Genomic DNA, 18,166 nt, shown 5'->3' with positions numbered 1-18,166 from the left:
GACAGAAAAAAAAAAACTCATCAATCAGCTTCTGGTCTTGATTCATGCAGATCCGGCCACGCGCCGGGCAGACAGGCAGACAGGCAGAACGGCAGACAGACACACACACACACACGCACCCACACCTACGCACGCCCAGCAGCGAAACGACAGCGATAGTCAGAGTTGGCAAATGGCACTTCTAAAACCGGTCAGGGCCTGAGGGGTGAGAGCAGCTCGACTTGACTGAGCTGCTTCATCTCCAAGGCTGCACTGCACGTACTGCCCATCATTCTTTGTTTGACTGCTTCCTCTCTACGCCGAACCTGGGAACAGGACACGAATTTGGTGGGAGAGACGGACAAGCAGAACGGTCAAGGCCGTTGCTGTTAGGCAGCTCAGCCAGAAGCCCGCACTGCACCCCACGGCCCTCCCATCGCCCCGGTACCAGCATTCTCTGCATCCCGACCAGCCTACGATTCCACACACAGCCTCGCCCGTGGACAAGGACCGGTATAATTGTGTGTCCCTTGGTCACACACCGGACTGCAACACTGTCAATCCAATCCGGACCAGAATGAGGCCATGACGGCTTCACAACACAGAACAGAACCAAACCCAAACCAAGGATCCTCGTCTCCAAGCCAAGGCTTAGGCTCCGACCAACGCTGCAAAACTCCGTCCGACTGCCTGTCAAACTGTCTGCTGTGCTTCCGTCTGGGATGCGAACCCAATGATTGCTGTCTGCCTGACTGCTTGCCCCAAGTGGCGGCTGCAAGATACCACGGCCGCTTCAATGCCGCCCATCCCCTGCATCGTCAAGCTTTCTCCCCATGTTTTCCAGCACTTTCGGATCGTCAAATGCACACACACTTGTTAACTTGGTGTGTGACCTGCCGCTAACTCTCGATCCGTCTTAGGTCCAGCTCTGTCCCTCCCCCTTTCCTCTTTTGGACTAGCGTCACCCTAGATCCTTGTCCGTCGACAATCTTGGACCGTTCATTCACCTCACCATCCCGGAACGCTCATTTTCCCGTTAATTGCATTCTAATCATCAGCCCGGTCTTCCAGCACACCCGATACCGCAATAAATCACAGCGGCCGCACGTGACGACCTTCTCCATTGCCTGGCAGAGTGCATAGTGCAGAGTGCAGAACGCAGACCAGGCCCATCAGCAACCGGCAGATGGGCAGGGGAGATACCATGGCCAGTGGTGATAACCATCAGCCATGGGGCTACTCCCATTTTAATCAGAATGGCCCTGAGCCGGGCCAAGGACCCTTCGTGAACTCATCCTTTGGCGCTCCTCCTGGTGGTGGTCTGGACGACAACCCCTATTCTGTTGGCCATGCCCACCAGTGGCAGCCCCAAGAAAGCCACTTCCTGCAGGAGAATGGGTACCCATCGTATCAGCCCCAACCCCAGCACCACTCTCAACACCAACATCAGCCCCAGACCCAGGACCAAGGGCAACCATATCAAGTCCAAGGCTTCTCCGGGCCCAATCCTCACATTACAAACCACCAACAACCTCAGACGTACTCGCACCCGGCCCAGATATCACTGGATGGCCAGCAAGAATTGACATGGGATTATGACTTTGGCTTCGAGCCCAATCCCTTGACCAACATATCGTATGGTAGTGGCTTGCAACATGGCTCTCATGCAAATGGCTTGCCCGGTACATTCGCCCCGGACATGCCCACCACTCTGGCGCAGCAACATCAGTATCTTGCAGAGCCTTCCGGGGGCCGTAATTATTCACCAGGCCAGCAAGTCTCATCCAATGCTAGGAGCCCACCGCAACACCCCCCCCAGCCAGTGGTTCAACAGATGAACCAGCGACATACACATACAATGGAGTACCAACAACCCAGCATGAGTCAGCAACAACAGCAGCACCAGCAGCAGCAGCAGCAGCACCAGCATCAGCAGCAACCTGCAATAATTCAACACCAGCAGGTCCATCCAGTGCAGAACGGAAGTCAGCAGCCAAGTCAGCCCCAAACGATGAGCTTCCAACAGCAGGCACCAAGAGTAGGCACGCCTCAGTCTCTTGGCACAAATACACAGCTCCGCCAGTCTCCATTCAGTGGCCATCAGATGCCTCCCGTTCCCATGCAGCAGGGACAATTCGGAGTTCAAAATGGCCGTGGCAGTCCGGCAGTGCCGTTCTCGGCTCCCCAGCAGATGACGGCTTCCAAAGCGCAGCCAATTCTCTCGAATCCGCCTACGACGCAAAGTAGATTCATGCCCCAGCAGGCTAATCTCCAGCAAGCTATGTCCTCACAGACCATGCCTGCGCCCCGGCCAGCGGCTAGCCCATTGTCCATGAACAACACTACTCCAATACAAAACATCAAACCCAAGATTCAACAGACTATGCAGCAGTATGTCCAGCCTGTCCAGCCGAACACCCAACCGAACGCCCAGCCAACCGTTCAACCGAGGGCCAATGTGCCTACGCAATCACCAGCTTCCTTCCAACAAGCTACTGTGGGTGGTCTTGCACCGCCCCGTGTAATAAGGCAGGATGACAAGGCGATACCAAGTGTACGGTCGCGATACATTGGGTTCACACTTGCTCCTCCAGCGGACCTCGAGGACGGCTCGGAGCAAGAGACACCAATTGGCGATCTCAGGGACCCAGATGAGATCATCGGCGGACCACTTGATTACCGTTTTCCAGCGCAAGGTAACCTACTCCGACCTCTTGCGTCTTCGATCATACAAGAATGGTCCAGGGCTATGGAGAAAGATGATAGCGTGGGACAGAACGACCAGGAGCAGCGATTAAAGCAGCATTTCGGGGGAGTTGTGCCCGTTCACTACGCGGAAAGGATGAGAGAGACTGCAGCTGCCAAGGAGAAAGCCTCTCGCAAGCCAGGCCCCAAACGAAGCAAGACTCGACCGGCAGACGAGGCTGATGCCGCTGAATGGGATTCAATCGGTGTGGTCTATCTGACAAAGTCAAATCCTTCAGGGACAGAAATTGGCGCCGCTGTGGCTGCATACGGTAAGCTGATTCGAGGGCTCACTGGCGAATTCCAGACGACAAAGCAAAAGCTTAAGTCGGCGAAAGAGGGGGACGCTGCTGCCTTGAAGGAAAAGGTTGCGCGCAGGTTGGATATTATTTGTCGAGCCGTGGAGGGAGCGAACAAGTGGGGTGACCACCAAGTTCTGGCAAATTTGGGTGGAAATCAGAAGCTCATCAGTGACTTCGTGACATGCCTGATCCACGCCAATAATTCCGCTGACCACAACGGTAAAGCTGCAAAAGCCGTGTTGCGGCTGATGTCGGAGGTGACGACCATGGAAAGGGAATTCCTCATGACAAACCTCCAGTTTGCCAAGATCAGCAAAAAGTTCGAGTCCAAAGGTGATGCAGACGTGAAGGAACTGGTGAAGAAAATCAAGGAGAACTTGAAGACCAAGGAGGAGGTCCTGAAGGAAGGGCGGCTGGACGGTGTAGAGGGCACTTCGACCCCAGATCCCCCTAATGCACCCTACAAGGGCGTGCCTGCACCCAGCGGTGCTACTGCCGACGGCTCTAAGAAGAAAGTACCGAGCACAACATCTGCCAAGGTGCCGCCAACTGTGTCATCTGCGAAGCGGCCTCGTGACGAGGAGAGCGACACGAAGTCCGCAAAGAGAGTCGCGACTGAGCCCTCCGCCTCACAAGCAAATCTTCCCGGCCATAAGCCCGCGCCGTCCAAGGTGGTGGTCCCTCCTAGTACCACCACTCCTCAGGCCAAGCTGTTCTCTGGGAGTGGTATGCTGGGTGCCAAGGCAAAAGCCGTCTCCAAATCCGCACCGAAAGCTCCGCTAGTGAAGCCTGAAGGTGGTTTGAGCAAGACCGAGGTCAAGAAGGAAGGCGGACCACCAAGACCAGAGATCACAAAGACGAGGAAGACAGAACCGGCCAAAGACGATGCACCCGTTACTTCCAAGTTTGGTGGGATTGGTTCTCTCCTGGACGAAATTTCGAAACCGAAGGCGGCCGGACGCACGACGCCCGAAAGGGAGTCCAAGGTTAAGAAGGACGAGACCCCAGAGGAGAGAGCCAGGCGCTTACGGAAGGAAAAGAGACGCCATTTGAGGGTCACTTGGAAGGAGGATGATGCACTGACGGAGGTCAGAGTCTTCCACAGGGAGAGCCTCGAGGACGAGGGCAGAGCCAGCAACATGATACGCGACGCACGTGATGACAGGTCTGAAGGCATGGTGCTCAAGCAGGGATTGCAGGGTGGCACGCAACTCGAAGACGAAGACGAAGAAGACGAGCTACCTTACCGACCGTGGTTTGAGCCTTCCGCCATCGACTTTTCTTCAATCCCTCACGGAAGGAGGGACAAGCAATTTGTTACTCGTGGGGGCCTGGTTGATTTCGAAACCGAACAGCAAAAAGCCATTGTGGAGCGTGAAAGCAAGGAATTGATGGTCGTCTACACCGATCCATCTGACATCCCTCCCACGCCCAAGTCCCCGCACACGCGACCGCAAGAAGACACAGACATGCAGTCAGGCACCGTTGCGTCCTTGCCACAAGGCGAACCACAGCTCGCTGAAATCCATCTCCGTTGGAACGAAGCAAGCTCGCGTGGGCTGTCTTGGGCGCGACTGAACGCGTTGCGCAGGGCCCAGAAAGGACAGGCTCCATTGTCTGGCGCCACAGGCCAGCTCAACATGCACTCCAATGCGTCGGGCGCTTTTGACACGACCGCGACCGTCCTTCATCAAAACATGTCCAGAGAAGATCAAGTCTTTGCGCTCCTCACTTCTGAGCAAGTCAAGCAGTGGAGGGACCCCAACCCCTACGATCCAGCAAACCCCAAGACGCACCGTCGCTACGACTACGCGGATCCTGGAACTCAACCAGCAGCCGACTTGGTCGAGGACGTGGCAGAGATGCTCAAGGGCAAACCCGTGCCCCCCACCGAACCTCCTGAGTGGATGAGGCATGACGCCGCGAAGGTTGCAGAATGGTGGCACGGATACAACAAAGATAGACAACGGGTGGAGCAGCGAGCCCATCAGCAGCAGGCGGCACAGCCTGTTGCTGCTCAACCTGCCGCTGCTCAACAGCAACAGATGCCCTCGGCCGCTCAAGGCTCCACAGACCAACAAGCAGCAGCCTGGGCGGCTTACTACGCGCAGCTCCAGCAGTACCAAGCCCATCAGGCTCAAGCGGCTGCGCAGACGCCGTATGCACAGGCTTACGACCCTTATCAACAAGTTGCACAGCCTTCTCAACAACAAGGTGCCCCAGTGCAAGCTGCCGGAGAGTCTAACGCCCAGCTTCAAGCTGTCCTAGCTGCCCTCAGTGCCACACCCGCCCAAACCCAACCACAGCCAGCTCAGGCTGCAGCAGATCCTCACCTCCAAGCCTTGCTCGCAAGCCTCAGTGGCACCTCAGCCGCCCAGCAACAACCACAACCACAACACGCTGCTCCCAACCACACCGACCCTGACTACATGGCATACATTATGTCTCTTGCTGCAGGTCAGGCGCCAGACCAATCCCAACGGACACAACAGCCAACAAATAGTGGTCAACCAGCCGACGACGACCGTGATTATGATAGAGATCGAGATGCGGATCATCCGGGACGTCGGGATAAGGGCCGCGGTGGAAAACACGTGAACAACGTGCCCCGTGGCATCAATCCCAACAAGATCGGCACCAAGCCCTGTACATTCTGGGCCAAGGGAATGTGCAGCAAGGGTGATTCTTGTACATTCCGACACGACTAGGTGAAGACTACCATGATTGCCGTCCCCTTGCGCACCACGAAATACCCGGGCAGGGTGTTGCAAAGAGCGCCATCGAACAACCCACTATTGAACAAAGTCAGCGCGAACGGGATTACGACCGTGAAAACCCACCATCTTGTAGGAGGGGCCATGGCGTGACATTCTATTCCTTTCTTCAGCACGACAGTGCTACTTATCATTTGCATCATCATTGGGACGGTTTCTCTTCAGTCCAGAAGACAAGGCTTGATTGACAGTGGGTGTCTGCCTGTCTTCACGACAATTCACATTTTCAGAATGTCCCCAAGCAGGAGCGTCTAAACAAGGGGGGGGGGGCGGTGTCAGGCTTCGACTCCCCAGGCGCTTTTCGTAGTTGGCTGTGGCGTTTGGGTTGCATGAGCTGGTTGGTTGCAAAAAGGAAAGGCACGCATGAATAAGAAAGGGGTTTCCATCTGGTGGGGAGAGACATCTGCAGTCCTCTGCCACTGGCGATAGTGTTTAGTAATGTAATATTACGCTGCAGAAATCAAATGGATAATGAGCTCATCTGTCTAAAAGAGTCACATTTTGCAAGAGAACGTTTTCCATCACGTTGGATGAGTAAGGTCTTCGTTTTTGTAAACTTGGTATGTGTTTGTCTCACGTCTCAATGGCACGACACGGGCATAATTAATCACACCTCCAACTCTTGCCCTCCCCAGGCCTTCGTGTACTGTCATGGTCATTGATCCGATCCTAAGCCCAGCCTCGCCTCTATTATCCTCACGACCTCGGTCCACTCCTTCATGGCGCCATCCCCCACGTCCCCGCAGGCAAGACTCTTCTCCTGCGGCCGGAGGACCTCGAACCAGCCCGACTCTATCGTCCCGTCGGCGGCCTCGACGACGCCCCAGTCCTCGGCCAGCACGCGGATCTGCTTCGCTGTTATGGGGTGGAGCCACATGGCCGTCTGTTTCCTGTGGTCAGTCCGAGTTGCGTTCTTTCTGGTCTGAGGATCGCCATATCGCGTCCTTGAGGTGGCTAGGGGGTGGGGGAGGGGGTCACGTGTCCCAGGGGCACTCACGTTCATGGCCGGGGCGACCAATATCCTCTTCCTGCGGCCGTCGACGCGCCCGTCGGCGTCCCACGCGCGCACGACGCTCGTCAGGAGGTTGTCGCAGATGCCGCCGACGACCTTGGCCAGGGTGTTTGCGCTCAGGGGCACGACGGCCATGAGGTCGGCCCAGCGGCGCAGCTCGATGTGCAGGATGGGCCCGCCGCGGCGCCAGACGCCCTCCTCGGGGCCGACGGACGGGCCGCGCCCCCACTCGTCGCCGTCGTGGTAGATGCCGTCCAGCCCCGGCATGGCGAGGAGGGACTGCAGGTCGGGCTGCTCGGCGGCCTGGCCGGCGAGGAAGTTCGAGGCGGACGAGGTGAGGATCAGCCGGATGGAGAGGGTCGATGGCGGGTGGGCCTTGGTCAGCGCGGCTACGATGTTGGGGATCTTGATTGTTGCTACGGAGCCGGAGGCGGCGAGGAGGAGGTGCACCTTGCCGTCATCCCGCGAGGCTGTGAGTTCAGCCAGCACGTTGGTCGGCGTAGAGCTGGTGGCTGTTGGTGTGGTGGCTGCCATGGCTGGGAGGGCTGTGGTGTGAGGCAACTTTGTAACTTTGAGAAATTCCGAGTCTGCAATTGGGAGCGCAGATATGCTAGGGATAGATGTGCTTATAAGGTCTTGAGATTCCGGTATTGTTCACATCCAACAGCCTGTGCAGCTATCAACTATCAACACTTGATGCCTTGTCCTACAACTCACAAAGATGCCAACGCCTCACACAGATGCCTTCGGGTGCACGTAGCAGAGCAGGGACTAAGGAAGACCTACTGAGCACAGTTGTTGTCAACTTGTCATGCAGATATGCTGGTCGGGTTGGATGCACCGTTTATGGCCTCCGAGAACTGTGCTAAAGGTTGCGGTCTATGTGGTTTGTTGTATGTAGATGAGAAATCAAACCGCTGACAAAAACAATGAGACGGTGCCGAAGTCGGTTGAGACTCGAGTGACTCCGAGTGTTTGATTCCGAGGCGGGGTGCAGGGTTACGAAATCCTTGTACCAGATCTTGTAATAGCTGTTGATGCGAACCCATTGTCTTCCAGAATCTACATGCTTGTGTAGAAGACTCATAGATTGCCGTTAATAAGCGGGTGATGATGAGATGAGGTTGTCCGTTGACGGAAGTAATTATTACATGTACGTACCTAGGTACGTACCTATTACCTATCGCGTCTCGGCACTGGTCAAACTTTCTGGGCCCACCTACCAACAACTGACGCCATCAGAACTTGGGACCGATAGCACTCAGCTTGCCTCTCTCAACAACCTGTTCGTCTTCTTCACATCAAGACGCCCAAGATGTTCATGCGGCCAATACTATCACCAGTGAGTCCTGCGTCTTCCTCTCGAGCTAGGAACACGACTAAATACTAATCACTATTCGCAGCAGCTGCTTCGGCAAGCCGCCCGCCCAGCGGCGTCGTCCCTGGCGTCGCGAGCCTCGAGACCGGCCGCCCCGGCCTTCCTGCGATCGCCCATGCTGTCGCTCGCACAACAACGCCTCCTGTCCGATTCCACAAGACAAGCAATCGACAAGGCCGTCGCCTCGGCCCCGGTGGTACTGTTCATGAAGGGCACGCCTGAGACGCCTCAATGCGGCTTCTCGAGGGCCAGCATCCAGATCCTGGGGCTGCAGGGCGTCGACCCTAACAAGTTCGCCGCGTTCAACGTTCTGGAGGATTCCGAGCTGCGCGCAGGTGGGTAGACGTCCCCGAGGGTGGCGGCCATGCGGTGGTTCGACCGTCCTGGCAAGGGACCAAGTACTAATGTGATACTGGTGGCAGGCATCAAGGAGTACTCGGACTGGCCCACTATTCCCCAGCTATACGTCGACAAGGAGTTCGTCGGCGGCTGCGACATCCTGATCTCGATGCACCAGAACGGCGAGCTTGCGAAACTTCTCGAGGAGAAGACGGTCCTAGCAGCCCCCGAGGCCACCGAGGGCGAGGAGAAAAAGGAGTAGTAGTGGCGTGGCGACTACTGCCACACGGGCGCAAGGTCATTCATTGCATAGATGGCAACAGATTTATCGATGTATGCTGTGGGCTATTGTACAGACCATCAGGGTTTCAGATGAGAGCCTTGTATATTACTACTAACAACGAAACGCATTTGCAACAAGTTACAGACAAGGGTTGCAACGATACACATGACCATCAGAGGTTGAGCTAAAGAGTCTAGCCCGAATATATATGCGCAACACCAACTCTTACGTTAACATTCACGCGACATAACGCAATACGCCCATACGTCTCACACAGGATAGGCTGCCCCATCACCCCGCTGGTCGCTGCCGGCGGACCAAACCCCGGTCCCTTCGACCGGATCAACCGTCCACCTGATGATCTGCCCTCTCCCGAACATCGATCTTTGAAGACCGCCTACGGGTCCGTCGACATAATGGCCCAGGGCCTTCAGCCCGTTGACGACCTGCTCCGAAATGCCGCGTTCCACGTGGACGGTAACGGGCCCCCCGTCGGTATTGGGCGAGACGTACACCCTCGGGGCATCCAGCGCCTGCTGCGGGCTCAGCTTGCCGATGATCTGGCCCAGCAGCACCTGGACGTGGCCCTGCGGCTGCATGAAGCCGCCCATGACGCCGAAGACGCTGTGCAGCGAGCCGTCCCCGACGTTGGTCACCAGGCCCGGGATGATGGTGTGGTAGGGCCGCTTGCGCGGCGCGTAGAGGTTGGGGTGGCCCGCAGGCCCGAGAGCGAAGTTGGCGCCGCGGTTCTGCAGCGTGAAGCCGCAGCCCCTGGGGATGATGCCCGTCCCGAACCCCTCGTAGTTGGAGTTGATGAAGGAGATGGCGTTGCCCTGGGCGTCGGACACGGCAAAGTACACCGTGTCGCTGCTCTGCAGCGCCGGCGACCCGCGGTCGAGGGAGGCGCTGGACGCCTTCGTTTTGTCGAACAGCTTGGCGCGCTGGGCGAGGTAGGCCGGGTCGACGAGCCCGGCGCTGGGGACCTGGGAGACGTTGGGGTCGGCGACCCACCAGTTGCCGTCGGCGAAGGCGATGCGCAGCGACTCAATAACGGCGTGCAGGTACTCGACCGAGTTGTGCTTGTCCGCCGTAAAGGTCGGGATCTCGCCCTGCCTCTCGAGCTCCTGCATGATGCCCAGCGCCATGAGCGCCACGATGCCCTGCCCGTTTGGCGGGTGCTCCCAGAGCTCGACGCCCTTGTCGCCCTCGTCCACGTCGCTGTCCTTGACCGTGCCGTCCGACTGCCGCTTCTTGCCCCTCTGCAGGCCCTGGCCCCTGAACTTGAGCGACATGGGCTCCACGGGCTCGCTGCCCCGCTCGAGATGGTCCTCGAGGTCTTCCAGCTCCAGGTGGCCGCCTTTGGCTTTCACCACCTCGACGATCGCCTCCGCAATGCGCCCCGTGTAGAAGCCCTTCTTCCCCTCCGTGGCGAGCGTCCGGAAAGTCCTCGCCAGCGTCGGGTTCTTCATGATCTCGCCCGGCCCCGGCGCCCTGCACCCCCCGGCCGCCGCCGGGTCCGCCTTGAGCATCTCGGCGCCGTTGGCGCTCGCCCCCTTGATTAGGCCTTCTGACCTGGTCCACATATCAGACGTCAGCTCGCCCACGGGGAAGCCGCCCTCGCCCAGCTTAACCGCCGGCGCGAGGATCTGCTCCATGCTGAGCCTGCCGGACCCGAACCGGTCGACCGTGTCCACCCACCCGGCCGCCGCGCCCGGCACCGTCACGGCGTGCACGCTGCGGTCCGGGATGTCAGGGACATCGCGGCCGATGTCCCGCCGGAGCTGGTCCAGGGTGCACTTGCCGCCCGACCGCCCGGACCCGTTGAGCGCGCTGACCTTGGAGGTCTTGGCGTCGTAGAACAGGCAGAACATGTCGCCGCCGATGCCCGTGGAGCAGGGCTCCGTCATGTTCATGCCGGCTGCCACCGCGACTGCAGCATCCTGCAACAGGGGGAAAAGGTCTCGTCAGGCTAGGTCCCAGGCGTGCGACGGGTACGGGGCCGGGACTTACAGCTGCGTTGCCGCCGGCGTCGAGGATCTCGATGCCGCATTTGGCTGCCAGGGGCTGGGTGCAAGCGACGATGCCCTTGGTGCTATGCACGACGCTTCTCCTGCTGCTGAACTTGCCAAACATGGGTCCCCCACCTGGGAAGAGGTCTTTCGTTGGGAGAGGCATCTTTGACTGACTTCCTGTTGGACGGTCCTCTCCAGGGCGGGCGGGGAGAAGTGCGCAATGAAGCCGTGGGTGAGCAATGTAAACACTTTAGTATAGATCTATCTATTTTCGACGGCGTCGCTGGCGGGGAGTATTAGTGCCCGTTGACTCTGGGTAGGCGGCAAGTGAGGGTCTGAGAGTAGCTCACCCCGAATGAGGACACGAGGAACCTTCACAACATGGGCAGAGAAACTAGGTCAACAGAGGGACAGAGGCCGGAAAAGATAATTAAAAACGGCGTGTATTGTGACGACCGGAAACAAACATCTCGGGAGGGTGCCGCGGTCTTTGTACTCGCCTCCGGATAAAGCTAACCTCCCCAGAGTGCATTCCTAGTGGGCTCCTCCCTCCCACCTAGTCATTCAACGGCTCATGGCTTTAGGCGGCATGGTTCGTTCGACCCCTCCCAGTACCAGGGCGGGAGCCCCAGCCCAAAAGCCAGGAGTCAGGGCTAGCCAAGCATCCCATGGGGTTGGCGGGCAGGGAGGGAGGAGCTACATCGGCGCGGGTTTCGCTCGGAAGGAAGCTCAGAGAATGAGGAACGGTGTGGAGCACCGGCAGCCCGAACCGGCAACCATGCAGCCGGCGCCCGCACTTCCGGGTTACGATTGGCCAACTGGGCAGGTTTCGTCTCGTCCGTCATAGTTGGGGCCTGGGGGCAATTCGGGTAGCCATATGCATGTCGATTGGGCGGCGCATGACATGGGACGATTGAGCAAGATGGGATGGGCTGTAAGGCGGGAGGTTCGCTGCAAGTTGCCATTTTGTGTACTTCTCTCTCGTGCACTTCACCTGCAGAGACTTGCGCATGCAGTGAGAGGAATAATGGCATCACAATAAGCCCGGTCTAGGAGACAATCCGGCGTCCCCCGCCGTGACGAGGCTCGCTGTCCAACGAACGCAAGACAGCCCACGTGAAGACAAGCTTTGGGGCCATGTCCTTGCTTTCTAAGTCAATGACAGAGCTCTCCCTGGCTGTGGTATTAGCTTGCGATAGGCCCTCTAGAATAAAACCTAAGCTGTCTAGCCTGACGGGAGGATGCCTGGCATGCGATCTACATCCGCTTGATTCTTGTCGATTACTCTTTTGTGCTGGCCTCCTTCTCCTGCGCCTTGGCCAACTTCTTGGCCTCTATCTGCTTCTGCTTCTCGAGCTTCTTCAACTGGTTCTTGGTCAGCTTTCCGTCTCCGGCACCCTCCTCGCCGGCCCCTTCCCCACCAGCCGCTGCCTTTGCACGGATGGGCAGCTCAATTTGTGCCTTGGGGTTGCCCTTGCACTCGAGTGGCCGGATGGCCATGAAGTGATCGCGAACCTCGTCCGTCACCTTGGCCCGGTTTTCCTGGAACTCCTTTACGTAATCTTGCAGGTACTTGATGCACAGCGCCTTGAGCTCGCCCGTCAGCATCTCGCCCTTCTTGTACGAGTCGTGGACCTTCTTCAGCTCCTCGTCGTCCTCCATGAAGTACTTCAGATACTGGTAGCTGACATCAAGCTCGGGCTGACCGCCCTTCTCTCGGTGCTCCTCTAGCGTCTCCCTGCCGCCGCTGAAGGCGTACTTGTTGATCTTGTTCTTGATCTGGTTGGGTGTGTCCTTCATGAAGATGGCGGAAGAGTCAATGGATGCGGACATCTTGGAGCCCGGGCCCTGCAAGGCGTCGAGGAACCGCGAGTGAATCATGCAGGGCTTGGCCCAGTGAAGGCGAGCTGCGACATCCCTTGTCATGCGGAAATACGGGTCCTGGTCGATAGCACACGGGATGAGGCAGGGGATCTTGTTGGTGAGTTCTGCGTCGTCGCCGAAGATGTGAGGGAACGTGGAGGCGAACGCCGTCGAGCCCTGGATGGCGCCAAAGAAAGCCCTGCCGATATTCGTGCTGCCGTCGCCACCGAATATGGCCTTGCTTTGGTTCCAGGTGATAAGCTTGGCCACCTGTGTGACATTCTCCCAGAAGGCGCCGCCCATGTATTTGTAGTCGGAGAAGATGAATGTCTTCTTGGGGTCGAACCCGCACGCAATGATGTCCTTTGTATTCTGCATGGAGTACTCCTTCACCTCCTTGATTGTCCTCTTCTCGCTGAACAGGAACTTCTCGTCGTCCGTCAACATGATGACCAACGGCACATCGAACACGTCGGACAGCCACTTCGTGAAGGTAAAGGGGATCGTGTGGCCGATGTGCATGCTGTCGGAACTCGGCCCGCGGCCAGTGTACAGGAAGAAGGGCTCCCCCTTCTCGTAGCGGTCGAGGATGACCTCGAGGTCTCGGTGGCTGAAGACAATGCCTCGGCGCATGAAGCGATGTGGTTTCTGGCCCGTTGCCCGTTCGAACCGGTCGAGCAGCGCCTGGTCGATGAGCTTGGTGCCAAATTCCTCGGTCAACTTGTTGTAGTCGATCGCTTTGACATTGCCATGCTCGTCGATTTCTCCCTGTACGTTATAGGGGTCCACGGATTGCTTGCCCGTGTGGCCGGGAATAGGAGACTCAGAGAGAGCCTCGGCGTTGTTTGCGCTCATGCTGGGACGAGCTCGAGGGGAGGTCAGGAAGGAGCAGGAAGAAACTCCAGTGGAATCTCACAGACCCACTATAATATTTCGAGGAGGAGGTCACCGCAGGAAAGAGCACACAGGCGTCGAATGCTCACAGGAAGGACCAAGGTGGTGGTGGATTGGGGAACTTCAACGAAAGGTTGGAAGGGTCAACATCCGTTGCGGTTGGCGGGGCAGTTCCCCTCTGACTGTCCTTATTAAATTCATGAACTAATTGTGAGTCAACAACGCCCCCCAGGGTCGTAATTAGCTGTGCACTGCCCCTCTGGTCAACTGCTTTTAGAAGAATGACTCTTTCGACTACAGTGTCCCTTTTTCATTGGCAAAGACATCAAACGAATGTCTTCAATTGACCAGTTATAGATCCACGCCCAGGGGGTGAACCAGGCCAAAGTGATGATCATCTCGGCGGCAGGCAACACTTTTTCGATCTGCACAGCTTTCTCTAATTGACCTCGAGCTCTGGCCGGGCGATACCCCGTTTATTCTCGACATCCCTACTGATGTGAGACTATGTTAGCAGCATCATGGGTGTCTCTGCGCTGTCTGAGGTCGCAAACGCCCTCGTTATCGCGCCAATTCCTCAGGAGAGCTAGCACAGGTACGCCGCAGCAGGTCGCGACGTTCTGGTGTTCAACCGCATCTAACCAGCTGCACGCGCAGACTCCCCATACACCCTTCCATCTGTCCTCCTCGAGCGCGCCCGCAAGCTTGCAGTCGAACATGGCCAGCTCAGTCAGCAGCTCGCCGACTCCTTCGACCCGAAAATCGCGAAGCGCGCTGGCGAGATAGCCGGCGTCGCAGCCGCCCTGAGAGAATGGGAGACGGCGCAATCCTCCTTGTCCGAGCTGAGCGGCCTCCTGCAGTCCAAAGACGCTGAAATGCGTGAAATGGCTCAGGAAGAACTCAGTGCGACCCACGAGCAGCTAGGCACACTTGGTCACAAGCTCTCGGCGAGCTTGACGCCCAAGGACCCATACGCGGACCTGCCCTGCATTCTCGAGTTCCGGCCCGGCCCTGGCGGCGTCGAGGGACGCTTTTTCACAGACTCGCTGTTCAAGATGTACCAGCTGTTCTGCCAGCGCAAAGGCTTCCGTGCCAAGGTTGTCAAGTACGACACGGCAGAAGGCGCGGGCGACATGAAAGGCTCCGATGGCGAGCTGCCCCTACAGGAGGCGGTGCTGGAAGTCCAGGACAACGGCGCGTACGACCTATTCCGTACCGAAGCAGGAATACATCGGGTGCAACGCGTGCCCGTCACGGAGAACAAAGGCCGGACACATACCAGCGCGGTGGCTGTGTGGGTCCTACCATCCTTCCCTGAGAACGGCGCCGGTGCTAGCGACTTCAACAATCCAGAAAGCGATTTCTACATCGAACCGAGTGAGGTCAGGACGGAGACCATGAGGGCGAGAGGAGCCGGTGGTCAGCACGTCAACAAGACGGAGTCGGCCATCCGCTTAACACATACTCCAACTGGCATCCAGGTGAGTATGCAGGATCAGCGGTCGCAGCAGGCCAATAGGGATGCCGCGTGGAAGATTCTTCGGTCAAGGATGGCCATCGCCCGTCGTGAGGCCAGGGAGGAGGAGGCGAAAAGCTTGAGGGACAGTGTCCTGTCCAAAGACAAGATCACGCGTGGCGACAAGATCCGGACGTACAACTACAGTCAGGACCGATGCTCGGATCACAGGAGTGGCCTCGATGTCAACAACCTCCCAGATGTGCTCGGCGGCGGCAGGACCTTTGACAGGATCTTGGACAGTGTGAAGGAATGGCGGCTGGGTAAGGACATCGAAGCTGTCATCGAGGAAGAGGAGGCAGTTGTCGCATTAGACGCGAAGAAGGCGGCCAAGAAGAAATAGAGTGTCCATAATCCTGTACTATATCGAGTCCATGCACCTAGATGATACCTCAGTCCTTGCAGAGGCCCAGAAAAACGCAGCACTATCTCAAGTCTCCTAGGGCCAGGTTTTGGTCAAGGCTCTTATTACAATCTACCAATGTATCTTAACTAAGCGTGGAGAAGACTCGATGCAGCTGAATGTGTTGCAACCAAACTTCACCCGGTTGAATTATTTGCTCTCAGTAACATCTCCACCGCCCATCTCGCAATACATAACGGAGCAGACCTCTCGTTTCAACGCCTCCGCCCTCCCCAAATCAAGGTACTGAGCGAGTGGATAGCTCACACCCACCTCTTGTTCCCAAAGTGCGATAGATAAGCGCCAGCTGCTCCGTTCTCAATACTGGAGTTGTTGATGACCGACAGCACAGCCTTGATAGACTCCGGCGGGGCATCCGGGCCCTCGAAAGTCGTGGAGTACCTCTTGAACTTCTCGAAGGTTTTTTCCAAGGCAGGCTGCTGTTCTGGCGTCACTGGGGAGAATACAAGGTCAGCTGGGGGGTTTGACACCGTGCTGCACCGTGGAGATATGACTTACCGGTTTCGAAGTGACCGACGTCGACCATGCCGGGGCAGATGCTCAAGAACAGGACGCCGTGCTCCTTGTACTGGGCACTGAACTTGGCGGCGATCATGTTCATGGCCGCTTTACTGGCAGCGTACAAAGGGGCCATCGAAATGTCATAGTCTTTCACGAAATCCATGTCCCCCATGCCGCTGGAGATGGTAGCCACCTTCTTCACCTTGCTCTTGAGGACCTGCGGCATGAAACTGTTGAACAGATAGACATTGCCGATGACATTTGTGCGCAAAAGAGTGGTGAATTGCTCCTCGAACTCCACAGGCTTCTCTCCCCTTGATAGTACCACAGGTCAGCATATGAGTCTTGTAGGCAGAGCCTTTGTTTTGAGAACTTTCGTATACATACAGGACATCAAGGCCGTCCCACATGTCCCACGTAGGTACATAGCCTGCGTTAGCGATGATATAGTCGACTTTTCCGCCAGTAACGGCGACAGAGCTTTCGGCAGCTTTCTAATTAGCAAGTGTCAGCAGCTGCAGCTTCGTCAAAGTTCATCTCATGGGAATTTTTCTAGTACCTTGACCGCGTCATAACTGGTAAGATCCGCCTCCAAGATGGTGATGTTGGATCGCCCACTCAGTTCTTCAGCCACCCTCTTGTCCGTCGAGGTCTTGTTTCGGACAATGCCAACAACTGTGTTGTCAGGGTTGCTTGAAATCTGGTTGAGGAACTCCCACTATTGGACATTAATTAGACGGTATTCAGATCCTGTGCCTGGCGCTCGTGATCTGAACTCACACCAAGACCCCTCGAGACGCCGGTGATAACATATGTGGCCATTTTGGCTGAAGCACGAGATTTGAAATGTGATATGAATTTGTTAAAAAGTCTCAAGGTGATGGCCACGCTTTGTGTGATGGCTGTCGAAAGATGTTGGTGAAATATCTGGAATGCTTGTTCCTGTTCACGTTGATATGAGCGGACAACAGGAGGGTATATATACTCATTTGTATCAGTGTTTCTAGTGTGCTGAAGTGAAGAATGCATGTCTCGAGCAATTACAAATCCCTTCCTATCAGTAACCTCAAACATCTCACCTCGTGTGACTATATTAGAGCAGTGGAGATTTCAAATACGATCATCACCGGCGGTGCCAAGCGCTTCGCTCATAGTTGTCTGAAGTTCGTCTCTTGGTCTGACGTGCATGTATCCATCCGGGACCCGATTTAGGATCTCGGTAGCTACAGTAGGCTAAACTAAACTGACCAGGGCCCGCGCAAACTTGCCAATCCCTAGATTCCACAGCTTACCTGCAGGATGCATCATTCGGGAACGCGCATCTGATGGCTTGGTAAGCATGGTCGAGTTGTTAGGCTCAAACCACCCTAGTTGCCGGCAAGGGTGATCACGCCGTGGATTATCAATCACTTCTAGAGCCAGGACGAAATTCTGTGCTATCGCATTTTAAGTAGAATCCTAGATCAAATGGTATCTTGGAGGCAACTTTCCGCGAATCCATTTCAACGTCTCTGTGGATCCCCATTCACTCGCAATAGACCTATCATATGCACGGCAATGGCGCAGGACTGCCTCACCGAAGATCCTCACAGAGCAGACCCTAAGGTGCCGGTTGCAAAGAGGAGCTGTGGCACATGTAGAGGTGTGTCCCAGATGTCGGGTTACTATGAAACCCAAGTGAGAGACGAGACTGAAATTGTCGACTACAGAGCGCAGGATCCACTGCGATCGTGCTGTTCCGACATGCTCGCAATGTTCCCGATCAAAGCGTGCATGCCAGGGCTATAATATCCGCTTGTCATGGCCAAAAGCAGGAGACGGCCGGCGTGCTATTGTCGCGAGGTCGTCATTCCGGAGATCAAGTCGCCGCATTTCTGACGCGAGCATGGTCCACACTACCGCCTGGGACATAGAAATGCATTATTACTTGACAGCTTCGTCCAGAAAAGGCAGGCTAGCTACCTACCCCCCTACCTAGGCATATTGAAAGATGGTAGCCCTCGGGAGAGTATCCCACACGAGGTTATCCCACAGCTCTGTAGTATCTATAGGGATTACCAACCAATGTAACGGGTTAACTGACGTGCCTCTTAGAGCAAGCCCGGCTGACACTTCAAATCCCATTGCCGTGGAACCCATCCGAA

The 18,166-nt window shown here is 56.6% G+C and overlaps 7 protein-coding genes across 7 annotated transcripts; 3 read left to right on the top strand and 4 right to left on the bottom strand.

The window, feature by feature from the left end:
• Positions 1-1,183: 1,183 nt before the first annotated feature.
• INS49_012932 (uncharacterized protein) lies at positions 1,184-5,734 on the top strand (the record flags this gene model as incomplete). Its single annotated transcript, XM_043173634.1, has 1 exon — positions 1,184-5,734. The coding sequence occupies one exon, from the start codon at positions 1,184-1,186 to the stop codon at positions 5,732-5,734; it is 4,551 nt and encodes a 1,516-aa protein (XP_043022931.1).
• A 721-nt stretch (positions 5,735-6,455) lies between these two features.
• On the bottom strand, positions 6,456-7,346 carry INS49_012931 (uncharacterized protein; the record flags this gene model as incomplete). Its single annotated transcript, XM_043173633.1, has 2 exons — positions 6,456-6,683; positions 6,798-7,346. 2 exons carry the CDS (start codon positions 7,344-7,346, stop codon positions 6,456-6,458), a joined length of 777 nt encoding a protein of 258 aa, XP_043022930.1.
• Positions 7,347-8,127: 781 nt separating this feature from the next.
• On the top strand, positions 8,128-8,791 carry INS49_012930 (uncharacterized protein; the record flags this gene model as incomplete). Its single annotated transcript, XM_043173632.1, has 3 exons — positions 8,128-8,154; positions 8,216-8,525; positions 8,613-8,791. 3 exons carry the CDS (start codon positions 8,128-8,130, stop codon positions 8,789-8,791), a joined length of 516 nt encoding a protein of 171 aa, XP_043022929.1.
• A 290-nt stretch (positions 8,792-9,081) lies between these two features.
• INS49_012929 (uncharacterized protein) lies at positions 9,082-10,987 on the bottom strand (the record flags this gene model as incomplete). Its single annotated transcript, XM_043173631.1, has 2 exons — positions 9,082-10,752; positions 10,823-10,987. 2 exons carry the CDS (start codon positions 10,985-10,987, stop codon positions 9,082-9,084), a joined length of 1,836 nt encoding a protein of 611 aa, XP_043022928.1.
• A 1,118-nt stretch (positions 10,988-12,105) lies between these two features.
• INS49_012928 (uncharacterized protein) lies at positions 12,106-13,542 on the bottom strand (the record flags this gene model as incomplete). The annotated part of the gene is made up of 1 exon (XM_043173630.1): positions 12,106-13,542. One exon carries the CDS (start codon positions 13,540-13,542, stop codon positions 12,106-12,108), a length of 1,437 nt encoding a protein of 478 aa, XP_043022927.1.
• A 546-nt stretch (positions 13,543-14,088) lies between these two features.
• Positions 14,089-15,440, top strand: INS49_012927 (uncharacterized protein; the record flags this gene model as incomplete). The annotated part of the gene is made up of 2 exons (XM_043173629.1): positions 14,089-14,176; positions 14,239-15,440. 2 exons carry the CDS (start codon positions 14,089-14,091, stop codon positions 15,438-15,440), a joined length of 1,290 nt encoding a protein of 429 aa, XP_043022926.1.
• Positions 15,441-15,763: 323 nt separating this feature from the next.
• On the bottom strand, positions 15,764-16,844 carry INS49_012926 (uncharacterized protein; the record flags this gene model as incomplete). Its single annotated transcript, XM_043173628.1, has 5 exons — positions 15,764-15,954; positions 16,020-16,336; positions 16,410-16,512; positions 16,599-16,740; positions 16,803-16,844. The coding sequence occupies 5 exons, from the start codon at positions 16,842-16,844 to the stop codon at positions 15,764-15,766; spliced, it is 795 nt and encodes a 264-aa protein (XP_043022925.1).
• Positions 16,845-18,166: the final 1,322 nt, after the last annotated feature.

This window comes from Diaporthe citri, assembly GCF_014595645.1.
Source record: "Diaporthe citri strain NFHF-8-4 chromosome Unknown scaffold_6, whole genome shotgun sequence".
In the NCBI taxonomy this organism is placed as follows: Eukaryota; Fungi; Ascomycota; class Sordariomycetes; order Diaporthales; family Diaporthaceae; genus Diaporthe; species Diaporthe citri.
This window is presented reverse-complemented; position numbering and strand designations above follow the sequence as displayed.